Below are 17676 nucleotides of genomic sequence, written 5' to 3' on the forward strand. Positions count from 1 at the left end.
AGCCTTCCTGCAAAGCATCACATAGGCTACTAGCCGAAAGTTAACAAGACGGGACTCACTCGCTCAGGGGGCAGGTGCCAGATGGGGCAGCACAACTGTGAAAGTGACCCCTAAAATCCAGAGTACCAATGAGAGGGAACAAACCTCAGAAGGGCAGAATGCATGGGGACAGGTAGATATGAGCTCAGAGAAGGAGCAAGTTCATGGATGATATCGAAAATCCAGAGGGTGATCTGGAATTAGAATCAGAGATGGAAGCCTGTAAAGGGGACAAAGGCTGCAGGGAAGGACAAGAAGGGAGTGTAAAAAATAACCCTCCTTAGCCCACCACAGGAGAGATCATACCAGCTCCAAATTTAACATGGCAGTGCAGGCTGATACTACAGCCCCCCGCATATACCTTGATCCAGGGGGCAGGGGACATTGCATGCTCCGTATGATCACCTTTCCCTACTAGAGATGAAGGGGGCTGCAATTTATTATGTTCCGTGTAAATTCAGTATGGTCCTCTCATTCCTGGCAAGATGCAAAGACAGCCTGCTGGACTGGACAACATTTCAGAGCCCCCAAAAGCAGCCACTTAGAAAGCTTACATCCAGACAGAACCCTCCCTCTCACGCAGCCTCAGCTGCTGCTGCTGCAGGGGATGGATTGAGCAGACCCAAAGCCTTAGGGCTTGTCTGCATGGGAGATTTGCCCAGTTATATCCGTATAATTATTAGTGATATAACTAAACCACTCTGGTTATACCAGTATAACTCCCGCATGCAGACACTCTTATTCTGAAATAGGCTTCCACTGAGTTTGAGTGACATAAGGCACACCAGAAAAAGGCCCTCTGGTAGCAGAATAAGAGTGGTCATCTGGGAAGTAGAATTCCAGTGCTTTAAATTCACACCCCAGCTTATACCAGTATATAACTTCCCCCCACAGACAAGCCCTTACTCAGAGGTAAGCAAGGAGATGTTTTGCTGGGAGTTTTGGTGCCATATATCTCTATGCAGTGGGGCAGGGGAACAATTTCCTCGGCTGTAGCAGTTCAGTTCTCTAGCCTCCCAGGAGCCTGGTTAAACAAACAGGCAAACAAAAGAAACTTCCCACAAGCAGGGCTTTAGACAAAGGGCTCACGAGGCTCCTTCAGCCTGGCCTCTAAATGAACTCTGCAGCAACAAAGCTTTGCCAGCAGCATTGTCGTACCCTCCTCTCCGCCCCAGGGGTTTGGCTCCTGCTGCCAGCCCCAGCCCTTCCGTGCACAGCCCTCTTATCATGTGCTGGTGAAAGGCCTAATTTGCCCAGCCTTGCTTCCCCATGGATCTCTGCACCAAGGCAGGTGTGGCCTGTCCTGAGGGAGTCTTAACCCTCTTCCTGCCAGAGCCTGTGGGAGGTCTATACATCCCTTCACAACAGGAAAGGAAATCATGGGTAGACCTCGATGGTGGGTAGAATAATGGATTTCTTCCTCTCAGAGCAGACAGATTCTTTGTGGGGATTAGGGCAGAGAGTCATTCACAGTGTAAGCCCAAGGAAGCCAGTGGAGTTACCCCAAGGATGGGTTTGACCCCCCAAGTCCCATGAGATCCAGTGTCTGCAGTGTGCAAGGCAGAGGTTCATTCAAACCTTTTTTAGGATTCCAGTTCAATTTTAGTTTACGCTCCCTGAGTTTTTGCTTTGAGTTTCACACCTGGGTATGGAACAGAGACTGCATCACCATGGATGGTTGATGATGGCCTTCTAGAGCCGCAATAGAAATTCCAGCAGTCTCCATTAGAATCCTTCAGGTAGCTTTCTAGGGTTTTCTCATGGTCTCTCCTAATTCCTACTGGCCTCTATCAGTGTCAGTTGCAGGACAGTGATGGTACCAGCAGAAGTCAGAAGACCAGCAGACTCATTTCTCTGTTTCTATGGCCATCCAGAATCAGTAAATAATTTTAATCTGGAATTTCCATTGGGAAAGGCGAAGGTGTCTGTGCAGCACGGCTGTACTGCCCCCAACCCCACCCCCAGCTCTGTCCTGCGGCGTGACTGTATGGACCACAGACAAGAGATGCAGTCACGCAGACAGCTGCATAAAAGGGATGGGGCGGGGATGGGGGCAGTACAGCCACACGGGAGGAGCTGTCAGCGCTGGCTCCTGGGAGCGGTGGCCCCACATTCTGCACCTTTCGCTGCTGAGGTTCCCGGGAGAGCCCTGCAGTTCCATGGATACCGATTTATATGAGCAGATAACAGATATAACTTTTATCCACGCAGGGCTCTAGTTGTGGAATCTCCTTCACTGGAAGTTTTTGTGAACAGGTTAGTCAGGGCTGGTCTAGAGAATACTGAGTCTTGCCTCAATGCAAGGGACTGGACTAGATGACCTATCAAGGTCCCTTCCAGTCCGACATTTCTATGATATCATCTCCCTCGGGGGCTTTGCATAAACATTGACTGGGAAGGATGGGAGCCAACCAAACCTTAAGGCTGATCGCATCGAATGCTGCTAACTCTGTAACTATGACTGACACTTCCATGTGCCATGTACACATGGACACAGTGCTCCAGTTGACGTCTTATCAGTGCTGAACAGAGTGGAAGAATTACTTCTTTTGTCTTGCTTACAACACTCTTGCTAATACATCCTAGAATGATGTTTGATTTTTTTGCAACAGTGTTACATTGTTGACACATATTTAGTATGTGATCCATTATAATGCCCCAGATCCTTTTCTGCAATACCTTTTCCTAGGCAGTCATTTCCTATTTTGTATGTGTGCAATTGATTGTTCCTTCCTAAGTGGAGTACTTTGCATTTGTCCTTATTGTATTTCATTCTGTTTATTTCAGACAATTTCCCCAATTTGTCAAGATCATTTTGAATTCTAATCCTGTCCTCCAAAGCACTTGCAAACCCTCCCAGCTTGGTATCATCTGTAAACTTTTTAAGTGTACTCTCTATATTACCATCCAAACCATTTAGGATGATATTGAATAGAACCAGATCCAGGACAGTTCCCAGCAGAACCCCACTCAATATGCCCTTCCAGCTTGACTATGAACCAGTGATAGATACTCTCTGAATACGGTTTTCCAACCAGTTAAGCACTGACTTTATAGTAGGTTTGTCTAGGTTATATCTTTCTAGTTTGTTTATGAGAAGGTCATGTAAGATTGTATCGAAAGTCGAGATATATCACATCTACTGCTTCCCCCCTGTGCACAGGGCTTGTTACCCTGTCAAAGAAGGATATCAGGTTGGTTTGACAAACCCATGTTGACTGTTACTTATCACCTTATTATCTTCTAGGTGCTTACAAATTGATTGTTTGATTATTTGCTCCGTTATCTTTCTGGGTACAGAAGCTAAGGTGACTGGTCTGTAATTCCCTGGGTTGTCCTTATTCCCAGATGGTGGCTTGGAGTGTAATGTTCTCAGAGACTCGAGGATGCCCAGATCTATGTCTCCCAAGTTCTGCGGTCTTACCCCTCTCTTTCTGGGCTGGATTGTGCAACCCTTGCTCAGATGGGGGGAGCACTGACTCACACAAGTCAATGGGGCTCATCATGTGGGGTAGGGCTCCCTCACCTCAGTAAGGACAGCCCAATCTGTATCTGACTGTGTTAGGGATCGTCATGAAAATGAACTGTCTGCGGCCTATCCTGACAACCCAGGTGTGGTGCCTGTTGACAGGAAGAAGCATTTAGAGCAGTGGGCTCAGGCTGCATTTGCGGGAGTTTGTCCACACTTTCCACCAAGATGGTTGATGCCCTCAGAGACCTTTTGGATTAATTGCTGCTCCTGGATTGCCAGTTGGAAACAGTGACCCATAAGGTATTTTTCCATCAGCAATTGGCCAAAAGACTGTCATGCAAACCTCACAATAACTATCCCTGTGTTTGTCACCACACTCCTCTAATACATTCTACTTAGGGCTAGTCTGGGCTCTTTGAAGGCTCCAACTAGTGCAGAATGCAGCTGCCTCCCTATTAAATTGGGTGGCCTACACTGAGCACGTGACACCTATGCTCCAAGCACTGCCCTGACTAGCTGTCTGCTTCCAGGGGCAATTCAAGGCGTTGTGCTCAGCACCGCAAAACAGAAACTGAAATGTGAAAATCCCCAATGAATAACGGCTCTGTGCAGTGCTAGCTGTGAGCTGTGCTGCCACAAAGTTTGAGGCTGTGTCTGGATTCCAGACTGTTTGGATGCTAATCACATGGTGTGTGTACAGTGACTCTCACCAGAGGGTCTCGATACTCTTTGCAAACATGAAGTATTTACTATCCCCCTTAAACTGAGCCATAGGGTGGCCTGATTTTAAGGGGTACTGAGCACCCAACCCCCTAACTGAAGTCCATGGGAGCTGTAAGTGTCCTGCTCCTCAGAAACTCAGGCCACTTATTTGGGTGCCTAACTTTAGGAATCCAAGCTGGAACATTTTGACCCTGGGGCCAGATTTTCCAAGGAGCCCCAGCTAGGTACATCCATAGCAAGATGTTGAAGTACATGCATGTGTGTGCGTGCATAGGTACTGGAACTAGGGGTGCTGCTGCATCCCCTGGCTTGAAGAGGTTTCCATCATATACAGGGTTTACAGTTTGGTTCAATGGCTCTCAGCACCCATACGATACAAATTGTTCCAGCATCCCTGCGTGTGTGTACGTGCATGCAACAGGGTCCCCCTGGTTACCTCCTGCCTCCTTGGGTAAAGAGCGGCTTCTCTGACTCTTCATTGTCTCCTTCTCTTTGTTCTTCCCGATGTAGACACGTCTCCATCAGACGCGACAAACCTCAACGCCGCCAATAGCATTGGGGTGAGCGCGCTGTGCTCCATCTGCGGGGACCGTGCCACGGGGAAGCACTATGGGGCCTCCAGCTGTGATGGCTGCAAAGGCTTCTTCAGGAGGAGCGTCAGGAAGAACCACATGTACTCTTGCAGGTATGAACTGAGGGCACCAGGGCATCGTGCTGTGCGAGGCTCCAGCTGCAGCAGGGCGTGTGCCATAGACAAGAGGGGGAACGAGTCTACCAGGAACTGCGCTGAGAATCCCCCAGAACTTGGGGTCACTATTCCCTGTTGTCTCCCTTTACCCCAAATCTCACAGTACTGGCCTGTCCCTCCAGCTGAGGAGGGCTGGACACATCTCCCAGCAGAGTTCCTCACCAGCCTCAAGCCAGGGGTCACTTGAGAATAATAGGGAATGACGGCAAAGCAAGATAGGATGGTTCCTACTGCCGGGGGCTGAGCACCTTGCCTCCACCACACTCCTAGTCTGAGGGGCAGGCGTGGTGCTGAACTCCCATCCCTCCGTGCGGGGCAGTGCAACAGGCCATTGGGATATTACTCCTGCATCGATCCCAGCAGTCTGGTCTGGGGTAAAATTTCTAAAAGTACTGAAATAATTTTAGAAGCCTAAAGCCTATTTTCAAAAGTGACTTAGGCACTTGGGGAGGGGGGGTCCAGATTTTTAAAGGGATGTCAGCTGAGCAGAGCTACGCTTAAACTCTCGGCAGCCCTCTTCCTGGTGGAATTTTCAGCCTGGAGTGAGGTAGCTCCATGCCGCCTAGGCTCCCTATAGAGTACGTGGGGATAGTCAAGCAGCTAAGAAAGCAGAAGTTGGCCTGCTGAGCAGGGAGCTGCCTAACCAAGCCAGAAATGAAATGCTGGAGAGAGGAGCAGGACTTAGGGGCCTAAGTGGCTGAGCTGGTGCACCTGGCTGATGGGCCAGAGATAAACACCTCCTTCCGCCTGGGAATCCCAGCTGTGAACCCTCTCCTGGAATTATGCACCTAAGATTAGATAGCCCAGGGCCTAGCAGCCAGAACCACCTCGCTCTGGCTCCTGTTCACGTTCAATACCTCACTCACTCTCGCCCAGCGTATATCTGTGACCCTGGCTGTCTCGTGAGCAGGTGCTGAGCTTCCCTCACCATCTGCAGCCAGCCCTCCTGCTTTAGGGGGTAGCAGGCATCAGGTCTTAGGCATGCTCAGAGCATGTCTATGGGATGGGGCACCGAGTTTGAGAATCCTGCTTTGGGGCCTCTGGGGTTTCCGTTTGAGCTGGGGCTCTGAGCAGCTTGTTAGCAGCACTAGGCTACCTTGAAAATGCCGACAGGGAGAAACGTAGACACCGTGGGGATTTAGGCACCACCTGACCAGCAGCTTTGAAAATGTCAGCGGTGCCCCCGTGGCGACCAGAGGCACCTAAATCCTTTTACAAATCTGGCCATTGGGTGCCTAAGTTTCACTGAAAGACAATGAGGCCTCAAAGTCCCTTTTGAAAATGAGACTGAGCTGCTTTTGAAAACGGTACCCTAAACTGCGGGGAAGCTGGCTGGGGAATGTGCATGGCGGTGTGAATGCAGCACCCGAGGACCAGAGAGGAGCCCCAGATGTGTGACAGAGATGTAATCTGAAGTGTAGCTTGGAGCCTAGGGCTAAGCTTTTCAAAACTGGGTGCCTAATGTTAGACTCCTGCATCCATACTTAGACGCCTGAATAAGTGGCCTGATTTTCCAAAGGGATGAGCATCCAGCAGCTGTGACTGACTCCAGTGGTCACAGTGACGCACTCAGTAGTTTGGAAAACAAGGCCACTTATTTAGGTGCCTAAACATGGACTTAGAAGGCTACTGCTAGGCACCTATCCTGGAAAATATTGGCTATGGGCTTTAATAGAGCACAACGAAACCTGCACTCTCAAAAGCTAAACAATTGACATGGCGGGGGCCCTTTGTCCCTTGGGTCACCCTACACGCCATACTCACAGGTTTAGTAACTTGACGTGATCAGCCAGCTGAAAACTATATAGCGAGCATGAGACGTGACAATAAAATCTGTACTGCAAACGGCTGTTGACATTGTGCTACACACTAGAGCCATAAACAAGGGAGTGTCATGGATCTGGATATAGCAGTGGGGAAGGAAGAAGTTGCTTTGGTTCTGATCAGTAAAGTTTGGGGGTTATACTGGGAGATGGTGTCAAGTATCAGGGGGTAGCCGTGTTAGTCTTTAAGGTGCCACTGGACTCCTTGTTGTTTTTGTGGATACAGACTAACAGATTTCTTTGGGCATAAGCTTTTGTGGGTAAACACCTCTTCTTCAGATGCATGGAGTGAAAATTACAGATGCAGGCATTATATATTGACACATGAAGAGAAGGGATTTACCTCACAAGTGGAGAACCAGTGCTGACAGGGCCAATTCGATCAGAGTGGATGTAGTCCACTCCCAATAATTGACGAGGAGGTGTCAATTCCAGGAAAGGCAAAGCTGCTTCAGTATATAATGCCTGCATCTGTAATTTTCACTCCAGGCATCTGAAGAAGTGGATTTTTACCCACAAAAGCTTATGCCCAAATAAGTCTGTTAGTCTTTAAGGTGCCACCGGACTCCTTGTTGTTTTACTGGGAAATGGGTCTGTTCAGGCTTTAGTGCAGTGTTGTGTGGTGATAAAGAGCGGGAACCTGGGGGTCAGGCTGCCTGGATTCTAAGCCCAGCTCTGGGAGGGACTGTGGTGTAGTGCAGTGATTCTCAACATATTCCATATCAGAGCACCCATCCTCCAGGATCTCTCTCCTATCTAGCTGTGTTCTGCTGGGGACCTCCCACTCATTTAGCAGTACAGGGGGGCAGGTTGGTTCTGACTCACCTGTGTGTGACCATGCTGGGGGTTGTGACCCCCATCTTGATCAACCTTTGTCTAGTGGTTAGAGCAAAAGGCTAGAAGTCAGGACTCCTGGCTCGTATTCCCACCTCTGCCATTACCTTGCTCTGCAACCTTAGGCAGGTTTCTTGGCTCCCACAGAAATGAATGGGAGTTGTGTGTCCGAATTCCTGAATTTCCCTGCGCTGCCTTACCTGCGATAATTCTTCCTCCATTCCTGGGGGAACTGTAGGTTAATTGAGAGCCTCATATTAAAGCAGCCCTGGAAAGGCCAAGTGTCGGTGTTCTTTCCTCAGGATCGGGGACTCTGCTCTGGTTTTATGTCTCAGACCACAAGGATCTCTCCTTAGGCTCTAGGCTGTTGCTGCTGCTCATCCCCCTTTCTCCTCCCCAGGTTTAACAGGCAGTGTGTTGTAGATAAGGACAAAAGAAACCAGTGTCGATACTGCAGGCTAAAGAAGTGCTTTCGAGCAGGGATGAAGAAAGAAGGTAGGTCACCGTGTGCTCTGTCTGTTCTAATGCCAGCCGCTGGCCAATTACCAATTACACAGCTGTGTAACACCAATTACACAACTGGTTTGGTTGCCTCTACCCTGCCAACCACAGACACCTACATACAACTTCACACAAATACATACCAACCCAATTATGTACACTTCCAGAGATACACCAAGATGCTACAGACTCCCACCTGCGCACCAACATCTACTTACACTTACAGACTTACAAAATATTTACAGGCAGGCACTCCCTCCCCCCCTCCCTCCCTCAGACACACACACATACCTTGCACTTGCACACCCAGTGTAGCTGTATACATATATATAGGACCAATAGCGCTGAACCATTTAAAGCTTCGTAATGTTGGCAAAAGCACCAAGCTTCAAAGCCCCAGTTAATTTGGATACCAAGAAGATCGTCACGTAATTAAGACTCTGAGTGCATGAAGCACATCAGGTCTGTTCAGTGTGAAATGAGGTGTCTCTCACTTTATATTAATTATTTTTGAGGGGGTTGGGGTTGGCTGCAAGTTCTCTCCCCCTGGAGTATCTGATCATTCTGGAGTCCGGTGATTAGTCACTGGGAATTGAGTAGCCACCAGTGTGTCCCACAGGGCCCAGAAGACTTTTTGGCCTTTCCTCATTTGGCCTGTGCCCTAAACTAGAGGATAGGTTACCTAGTTGATTTCCAACTACTTAAGGCCTTCTCTGCAATGGAGAATTGTTTCAGTAGAACGCTACAGAGCCTATACCGGCATAACCACCTAGTGTAGACACAGTGTACACCAACAGAAGGAGTTTTGTTGCTTGGGGGTGTGGTTTTTTTCACACCCCTGACTGACAGTTATGCCAATATAAGTTTTAAGTTTAAACCAAACCTAAGGTGTGACTTTAAATCAATATAGTTATACTACTCTAAATCCCTGTGTGGACACTCTTATTCCAGTGTAAGGGGGTCGTCTTTGGTTTAGCTTATGTCACTTGGGAAGCTAAACCGAAAAAGGGTACGTCTGTAGTGGAATAAAGTATCCACAAAGGGAGTTATACTTGTGTAGCTGTATAATCAATAAAACTTTCCCGTGTAGACAAGAGCTCAGTAGTGTTTTGTATCTGCTTCTTTCTGGGATGAGTCACTAGGCCTTGCTCTTTGGCATTGAACTTATTCTGCTGATGAGGGAACGTGAGGGTCTCCATTTGGAGGAGGCAGACATTTTTGTGTTTCAAAACACTGGCCAACAATTTTTTATGTCGTGGCAAAGTTAGAAAATTCTTGATCCTCCTGCCCTGAATAGGGATTGGTGCAAAGGACTATTTTCAATAAAGAGCATTTTTGAATGAATTGCCTGCTATATTTTTTGATCCTGAGGAAGTGCTGGTGGCTTTTATATAAGGAACAAATAACCAGGGACATTTTACACACACAAAGAAATGCCTTTTCACAAGTTTACCAAAAAGCAAAACTTTATTCATTTTTGCTCAAAATTTTCATTAGTATCCAGAGAATTATCCACAGTGTGGGACATTCTGAGGGACCCAGCAAAAGGCCCACGTACCACTTAACTCCCACTTAATCCCAAGTGGTGCATAGACCTCATGCTGGCCTTCTGCACAGAGATCAGTGTTGCCCTATACACAGGCAATGGCAAAATGTCCACTTCAAAATGGTGCATTTCCACCTTCAAGAAAGACCCTGGTGGAAAGTGCCTATAATTCACCGTCAGTAAAATGTGTGAATGGTCATCAAAATATCCACTGTCAGGTGTGGCTACTCACCACAGCCTTGCTTCGCTCCACACACTCCCTGCACAGCTACCTTTGGGACCTCTGCAGTGTTTCCTGCATCTGTAACACAGACACGATGGGCCGGTCAGTGGCGTAACATCAGAGATGAATTTGGTTCTGCAAATGCACAACTTAAAACCCAGAGTTCTCCTGATTCCAGCTTGTGTCCTCTCTGCTCTCAGCCCGTAGAATAAAGCGACCTCCCAGGATAACAGACTCCTCAAGCTGCTGCAGCCAAAACATGGGCCCTTTGAGAACACCCTAACCCTGCCTTCCATGAGGAACACTTCTCTCCACACTAATAGGGACTAGGCATTGCTAAGAGCTTGCCTTAAGTTTGCCTGAAGGACAGAGGAATCCTCTCTTTTTAGAGCCTACTCATCTTGTGCTCAAAGCTGTGCTTGTGTCTGTTAATATTCAATAGAAGTTACATTAGGTCCATGACCAGCTAATACTGAGCAAACATTTAGAAAACATCTTGGTGTGACTGAACCCAGGGCCCGGCCACTGATAATGAGCAGCGTAACCTTGAGAGCTCCTATTTACAGCTGCTGACTGCAGGGCTTTTATTTCAGCCGAGCCTAGTTATTGCTTTTTATCAGGCTGAATTATACATTCGGAAAATATAAATCCAGGGAGCCACAAGCATTGTGCAGAGATTTTCATGATACAGTAGATCGATAGCTTCTTCCAGCAGATTGCTCGGATGACTGTATCTCTTCCAGCGTGGTTTGCCTACTATGGGTCACAATCTGCACAAGTGCCTTTCAACAGATACTGGAATTAACCCCTTCAGCATTATTGCTCCAACAGCAGCCTGCCGACACCCCTTAGACTCACAGCCTAAGCCCTTCAGAGGAACAAACCAACCGGGGAAATATAGGAGAGAGAAACATACCTGTCACTGTGACTCTCTTTAGTCTCAGATATTCTGTGTCATACCTAACCGAGAGCTTAGATACACTGCTCAGCTGCACAGTAACTATTTGCAGTAACACCGTCATTGTTTCCTTTATCATTCACGCATACAGGTGGTTCCCCACAGCACTATTGTACATCTCTATGCTGCATGAAGGCAAAGCCGTACTGGCCACATTTTTGAGGGCTTCCAAAATTATGTCCACAAAATCTATTTGCACCAGCTTTTGTGTGTACAGAGTGAATAGCTGTGTGTATGACAGCCTGTTGTCACAAGTCACTGGGAGCGGGGGCTGTGAGTGTTAACGAGGTACATGGACATTTTTCATGCATGGCTTAAGAGGTTCCTTTAAAAAACTGGCACTATAGCATGGGGCCAAGTGAAGACACCCATTTCTGCACTTGGGAGCAGGTCCACTACCCACTGAGGTCATGGGGGGGCTTTCCATTGACCTCAATGAGCATTGGTTCAAGCAAGCCCTTGCACTCTGATATAGCTCAGTACCAAGATGTTTTAGGCACCAAGGAGAGCCCAAATGTTGAATTTTGCACTACATTTTGGTCACCAATGTGTGAAAATCAGGCTCCCTGTGTTTAAAACTTGATTCAGCCTCATACTGACCTGCCTCCCACACTGAATAGCTGTGAAACCTTGGCTAAAGAAAGCTGAGGATTTAGTGTGTAAAGGTAACACCAACAGAGTGTGAGGGCGTTGGTAAACACATTCCTGACTGAGCTTTGGCTGAGCAAAAATACTTCCTTGCAGCTGTACAAAACGAACGTGATCGAATCAGCACCCGGCGATCCAGTTATGAAGACAGCAGCTTGCCTTCCATCAACGTCTTACTGCAGGCAGAAGTCCTTGCACAACAGGTACCCCTTACTTCCTGTTAGCCTAAAGCATCAGTGCCAAACGTTCAGCAGCGCCAGGTGAATAACCCATCACTCTTTCTAGGGTTACCACCGGGGGCAGGGTGGGAGGTTGTTACTTAGCTGCAGACTGAACACCATTGTTCTCAGATGTGGTTGTTATTTGAAACCATTCGCGGTATAATGGTTGGTCTGAAGCTGATTTGTGAACAGGCTGCTGTAACTACTTGACATTTCAGCTATTTTGACCGGACACAAAAGGCCACATCTTCAGCTGATGTGAGCTGGTGTAGCGTCACTGAAGTCAATGGAACCATGCTGACTTACACTCAATCAGATTCATAGGCAGCAGATTTAAAATAAATAGAAGGAAGCACTTCACACAAGGCACCGTCAACCTGTGGAACTCGTTGCCAGGGGATGTTGTGCAAGCCAAAAATATAACTGAGTTCAAAAAACAATTAGAGAAGTTCATGGAAGATAGCTCCATCAGTGGCTATTAGTCAAGATTGTCAGGGACGCAACCCCATGCTCAACTGTCCATACCTCCAACTGCGAGAAGCTAGGACTGGACAAAAGGGGAAGGATCATTCAAAACTGCCCTATTCTGTTCATGCCCTCTGAAGTATCTGGCCACTGTCAGACACAGAATACTAGGTTAGATGGTCTGACCCAGTATGGCCATTCTTATATTCTTACACCATCTGGCCTGTAGGTCATATGGTATGTTTCTATTCCCTGTTTAGACAAGAATAAATCTTGGAATCAGGCTTCCGGTGCAAACAGTTGTGATTTATGAATTCAAGGTTTGCTTTATGCAAATATTTTTGACAATGTTTGCTTAAAATTCTCTGTTTCTGTAAACATTCCTGCCAGGACACTCATTTGCTAGAATATTCACAGAAAGGGGCCCAGGAAGAGGAAGCAAATTTGTTTAAGAATTTGAATGAATAGCCACAGGCTTAAAAAAATTGACTTTGTCTGGGAAGAACTGAGCCCCAGAATTCCAAGAAAGGCAAACACTAGGGATGTTCTTATCAGGCCTCCAGGTCAGAAAGCATTTCAAACAATCTCCTCGCCATCAGACAACCTGAATCTAAAGCACTGGCAATATCCAGCTGTGCAGCCTTAAATCCAGTGACATAATGCAAGAAAGTCATTCAAACCATGACCACTACAATGCAAGAAAGGTCATCTTGCAAGACCATGCATCACCCAGCCCATCTCAGACCTGTTTGCCTTAAGCACACTTCCTGCCCTCTCTGCTCTGCCAATGATGCCAACCTCAATCCATCCAGGGTCTTTATCTCCTTTGATAGGCATCACCACGTCTTGTGCCATGTTGCTGCTTATATTTGAAATGATCTTCCCAAATCTCCAAGCCAAACCACCTCCCTCACCTCATTCAAATCTCTCCTAAGAAGGGCCGGAGGGAGAATAGGTAAGAAAGGAGAAAGAGGGAAATTAACAGAAGCATTAAGGCATTTCCAAGCACAGCAGGGTGACAATTTTTGTCCAAAGCTTTTTTTGCTGATAAATGCAGATTTGGGGTATTGAAATATTTCATACATTTGTGTCAAATTTGCCATATGGTTTCAGTCAAACCAACAAACAAAACCAATCCTGCCAAAAAAAAAAAAAATTCTGAAAAAATTGAAATTTTATTTCAATTTTTAAAATTTGAAATGACTTTTTGTTTTGAAATGTATTTCAATTTCATTTAAAACACATATAAAAACTTTGTAAAAGCTTTAAAATGAACAAAATGTTTATTTGACCTGAAACTATTTTTTTGCTTACTTTTTGGGTTACCACAAATTTTGAAAACTTTTTGTTTCAGGTCAGTGTGAAACAGTGTTTTGTTTTGCTTTTCGGAACGGCCAGCAAACCGGAAAAATCACATTAATTTACACAGCTCCATGTCCAAGCTCTAGGGCTTGATCCTGAGAAGTGCTGAGCATTCCTGTCTTCAAAGGGAGTTGAGGGCATTCAGGATCCCAAAGGAGTGCTCAGTAGCCTACAGGATCGAGGCCTAGTGGGTAACCATGTGATCTTTTTAATTGTCCCCCTTGTCCTTCCTTTCCCCTTCCACCACCTCCTGTCTGGTGCTACTCTCAGCGGTGCATTGGGTAGAATGTCTGGCCAAGATTTTCTAAAGCCACTAGTGATTTGGGGTGTCTCTGTCTCAGCTTCCGGGTGCCCAACAGGAGACGATTTTCAGAGTCGGGTGCCCAATTGATTTTTCTCAGCATAAAACCAACGCTCTCCAAATCATGAGTCATTTCTGAAAATCTTGGCCCACGTCTTAGCTCATTCTGCGAGGCTCCTAGCACATTTATGGGCCCTGTAAAGATAACATCGCACTGTGCTACAAGGTGAGATAAGGGTCCTCTTGCCACGAGGCTTGCAAGGGAAGAGCATTTTACAATGAGACTGGATGTTCTGAAGCAGCATGATCCTCTGTTGAGTCAGGTCTGCCGATAAAGCCAGCAGCCCTGAAGAAACTCATCGAGGCTGTTCCATTCCAGCAGAGCACACGCAGACTCATTAAACACTGGGGACCCTAGCATGCTAATCGGTAACTTATATATGCCTGGCTAATTAGAACAAGATACTGCTGAGGAGCCGCTTTCTCTGGGATCTCAGGTCACTCACCCAGAGGTCTGTGTTTATTTGCTAAGCCTTCCCAGCTCCCTGATTAGGGTAATACTTGGTGAGATTTTTACAATCTTATTTATTCAATAACAGCTCTAGAGCTGGAGAGGTTCCAAGAAATGCAACCTGGGGAAAATGCTGGTGCCTTTCAAACCAGTGAGGCTGTGAAAGAGGGAGCCAGGTCTGAGGTGAAAGTGCTGGAATGCACAGGACAGGAAGCGCTGATGCTGTCCGGGATTCCAGAGGGCAGAAGGAAGAGAGTGGTGGGTCTGGTTAATCACTCACAAAGTCATAAGGGAAAACTGGTGATTAAAGCCAGATTTTGAAACAAGCTGAGTATGCAACTGTGCATGCAACATGTGCACGCACTTGCACATCTGATTGGCATGGAAGTTTGCTGCACCTTTGCATGCAAATGGGGTCCCAGCACATAAAGAAGTGCCAGATCAGACATTTGCAAGTGAAATGGCACCATTTGCCTTTGCATTAACAGTAATTCTGCATGCAAATTGAACACACAGTGTATTTTCGTGGGCATATTTACACATGTACAGTTTGGTAAAATGTTTCTGACTTTAAACTGGAGCTTCAATATTTCAAATGGGGATTTTAAATTTAAATGTTCTGATCTCACTTAAGCCAGCTTTACCGCTGGGTAACTGACCTCAGTGGAGAGACTCCTGATTTATTTCAGCATGAGTGAGAGGAGAATCAGGTGCTATGTTCAATACATTAATGAAAAAACCTCGGCAAAGGCAGTGATGGCTCTGTTTGGTTGGGAGCAGGGTATGGCTGGCTTGGCAGGTAGGGTAGTTCTCTGAACCCTCGCTGGTGGGGAGAAGTTTTTTCTCCAGCACCAGCACTAGCCTTGATGAGCCTCTGCTGAAGGGAAACTGGGTTTATATCAGTGACCGTGCTAGAGAAAGAAGGAATGACAGCTTCGTGTATAGGCCACATTGGGCTCTGGTGTAAATCCATCGAAACCTGACTTACTCAATGGGAGGAAGAACTCTTGACACTGGACGTGTTTCTCACATGCTTTACAGACCACTCAAGTCTGGTCAGGGAACGACATTTTGATAATGGGGGTATCTGGGCTTTGCCTCTGTTTGTCATTCCCTTCCTCCTGCGATAAAGAAAGAAAGCAAATCTCGATCCAACTCCTAAGTTTCGGGGGGCATATGTACTGATTTCAGGCCTATCTTAGAGATAGATCAGTTGCTAGTACGGAGCATCATTCCTGACGTCTCAGCTATACATAGGAGGAAAAAGCTCCTGGCTCCATTGATATCTGCCTACCTTTTGATCTGTTCTTTGATTAATCTCTGTAGAGCCACAAACCTACATGGAGTATCAGAGAAGGCAGAAAAGATGCTGCCCCCACCTTTCATGGGTCTTCCCAGCTTCTGGGACTTTCATATCTCTGGCTCTTGCAGCTCTGAAATATGAAGATCCTACATGGGTCCCTTCTCATCCTTGCAGATATCATCCCCAATTTCTGTGATCAACGGAGACATCCGAGGGAAGAAGATTGCGAACATAACAGATGTGTGTGAATCCATGAAGCAGCAGTTGCTGGTGCTGGTGGAGTGGGCCAAGTACATCCCGGCCTTCTGTGAGCTTCCGTTAGATGATCAGGTTAGTGCTGCCATTTGACTTCCCCTGGCTCTTTCCAGTGGAAATTAATCTGTGGCCAAGAGGAATGGCCCGATCTGCAAAGAAGTTGCACATTGTTTATGCAATTATCATGACTGCACAAGCAGATCAGATAACTGCACGCATACAATACTAGCACTGGCCATTTGCATGTGCAGTTAAGCAGACTGTTTGCACAATGGCTGTAACAATGTGCTCAGCTAGACAAATAATCGTGCACATATTTTGCAAACAAAATTTTGCATGGGCAGATGGTTGGTGAATCATTGGTTAATGCTACTGCAGCACTTTGAAAACCTAAAGCACTATACAAATGCTCAGGATAATTAGACTGATTAGGTACTGTATATTGGCCTAACTTTTGAAGGCCTTTCTGTTGCCTAAGATTAAAAAAATCTATCTTTAATTCATTCACCGGGCCTGTGGTTTCATGGTGTCAGTGGTAACTGTTATTGATAGTGATTTATAAATTATAATAAAAACGCGTCTAAGCTCCCAAACCAACAGCAGCATCTCTGCAGACTGAAAAGTTGCAAATATATTTGTATTTAAAGCAAGATATTAAAGTAGCTTACTTACCAAGACCAGGATAGAGGGCTGTGCATTCCCTTTGTAAGAACTGAACCATAAGATCTAAGGGTAAGTCTACCCTGCCGGCAGAATATGATTTCAGACATACCCTCGCTAGCTTTAATCTAGCTAGCTCAGGTCCGTGGCAGCCCGGGCTTCAGCACAGGCCGGCCACGCAAGTAAGAACGCAGGGTTCCAAGAAGGCTTGCATACTGCTATTGGTCCCCCCACTAGCTAGATTGAAGCTATCTTTGGCATGTCTACACAAGCTGCAATCATACTTTAGACATGCCCTAAAGCAGCCTCAGTGGCACAAGGAAATGCTCAGTGTTAAGGGCTACATTTCAAAGTTGTGTGCAACTGCTGAAGTGGTGAAAATGCAGAAATACCTATGTAAAGGTACTCTTCCTCAAAATTCACACACATGAAAGTGGGGGTATGCAGGGAAAACTAGTGAGAGTCCATTTCTGCGGAGGGCTCACAGTGCCTGTGATGGGGCAGGAGGATGTTTCCAAGTTAATTGTTTTTTGTTCACAAACTTAAAAAGGGTCATTTTCATCCAGGATCAGGGACCAGTCCAATGACCTCCGGATCGGGAGGTAGTTTTTACCGAATAAGAAGATTAGGATATTTAGAAAGTGAGAGTGCCCAGCTAGTCAAGAAAACCCACAGTCATCTCACAATGCAGATCACTGGGAAGTCTGCATATTTTACAGCCTTTAGGAATGCTCCCATCTCTGTCCATTTGGGTGCTAGCTTTGAATTATTTACAGTGATAAACAGCATGCTAAATTCCTAAAGCAAATACACTTAGAAATCACAAAAAAAAATGGTGTCCAACGGCAAATTATATTTACCTAGCAAACAGGCTGCAGCATATAGAGGACTAGATGCAGCTATTGTTCTATGAAGTCTTTCACTGCCACTTGGAATGGATGTTGTAAAACCCAGTTAATGCTTTGTAGGATCTACAGCGGTTTGCACATGGACCGTCCTCACCAAGTGTCTTTGGCTCAGTCACGGGAATTTTTTAGAAAGGAAATAACCAAGGAGCAGATTGCCTGCCACACTGAAGAGAGG

General features: G+C 46.4%; 1 protein-coding gene across 1 annotated transcript in view; it reads left to right on the plus strand.

Annotated features, from left to right (window-relative positions):
• HNF4A (hepatocyte nuclear factor 4 alpha) overlaps window positions 1–17676 on the plus strand; it is a 32194-nt gene that overhangs the window by 4707 nt on the left and 9811 nt on the right. The window contains exons 2-5 of the mRNA XM_074970106.1: window positions 4745–4919; window positions 8040–8134; window positions 11612–11718; window positions 15853–16008. Of these exons, the coding sequence (XP_074826207.1) occupies window positions 4745–4919; window positions 8040–8134; window positions 11612–11718; window positions 15853–16008 (533 nt within the window). The remainder of the gene's footprint in view (window positions 1–4744; window positions 4920–8039; window positions 8135–11611; window positions 11719–15852; window positions 16009–17676) is intronic.

Source organism: Natator depressus, chromosome 13 (genome assembly GCF_965152275.1).
Source record: "Natator depressus isolate rNatDep1 chromosome 13, rNatDep2.hap1, whole genome shotgun sequence".
NCBI lineage: Eukaryota > Metazoa > Chordata > Testudines > Cheloniidae > Natator > Natator depressus.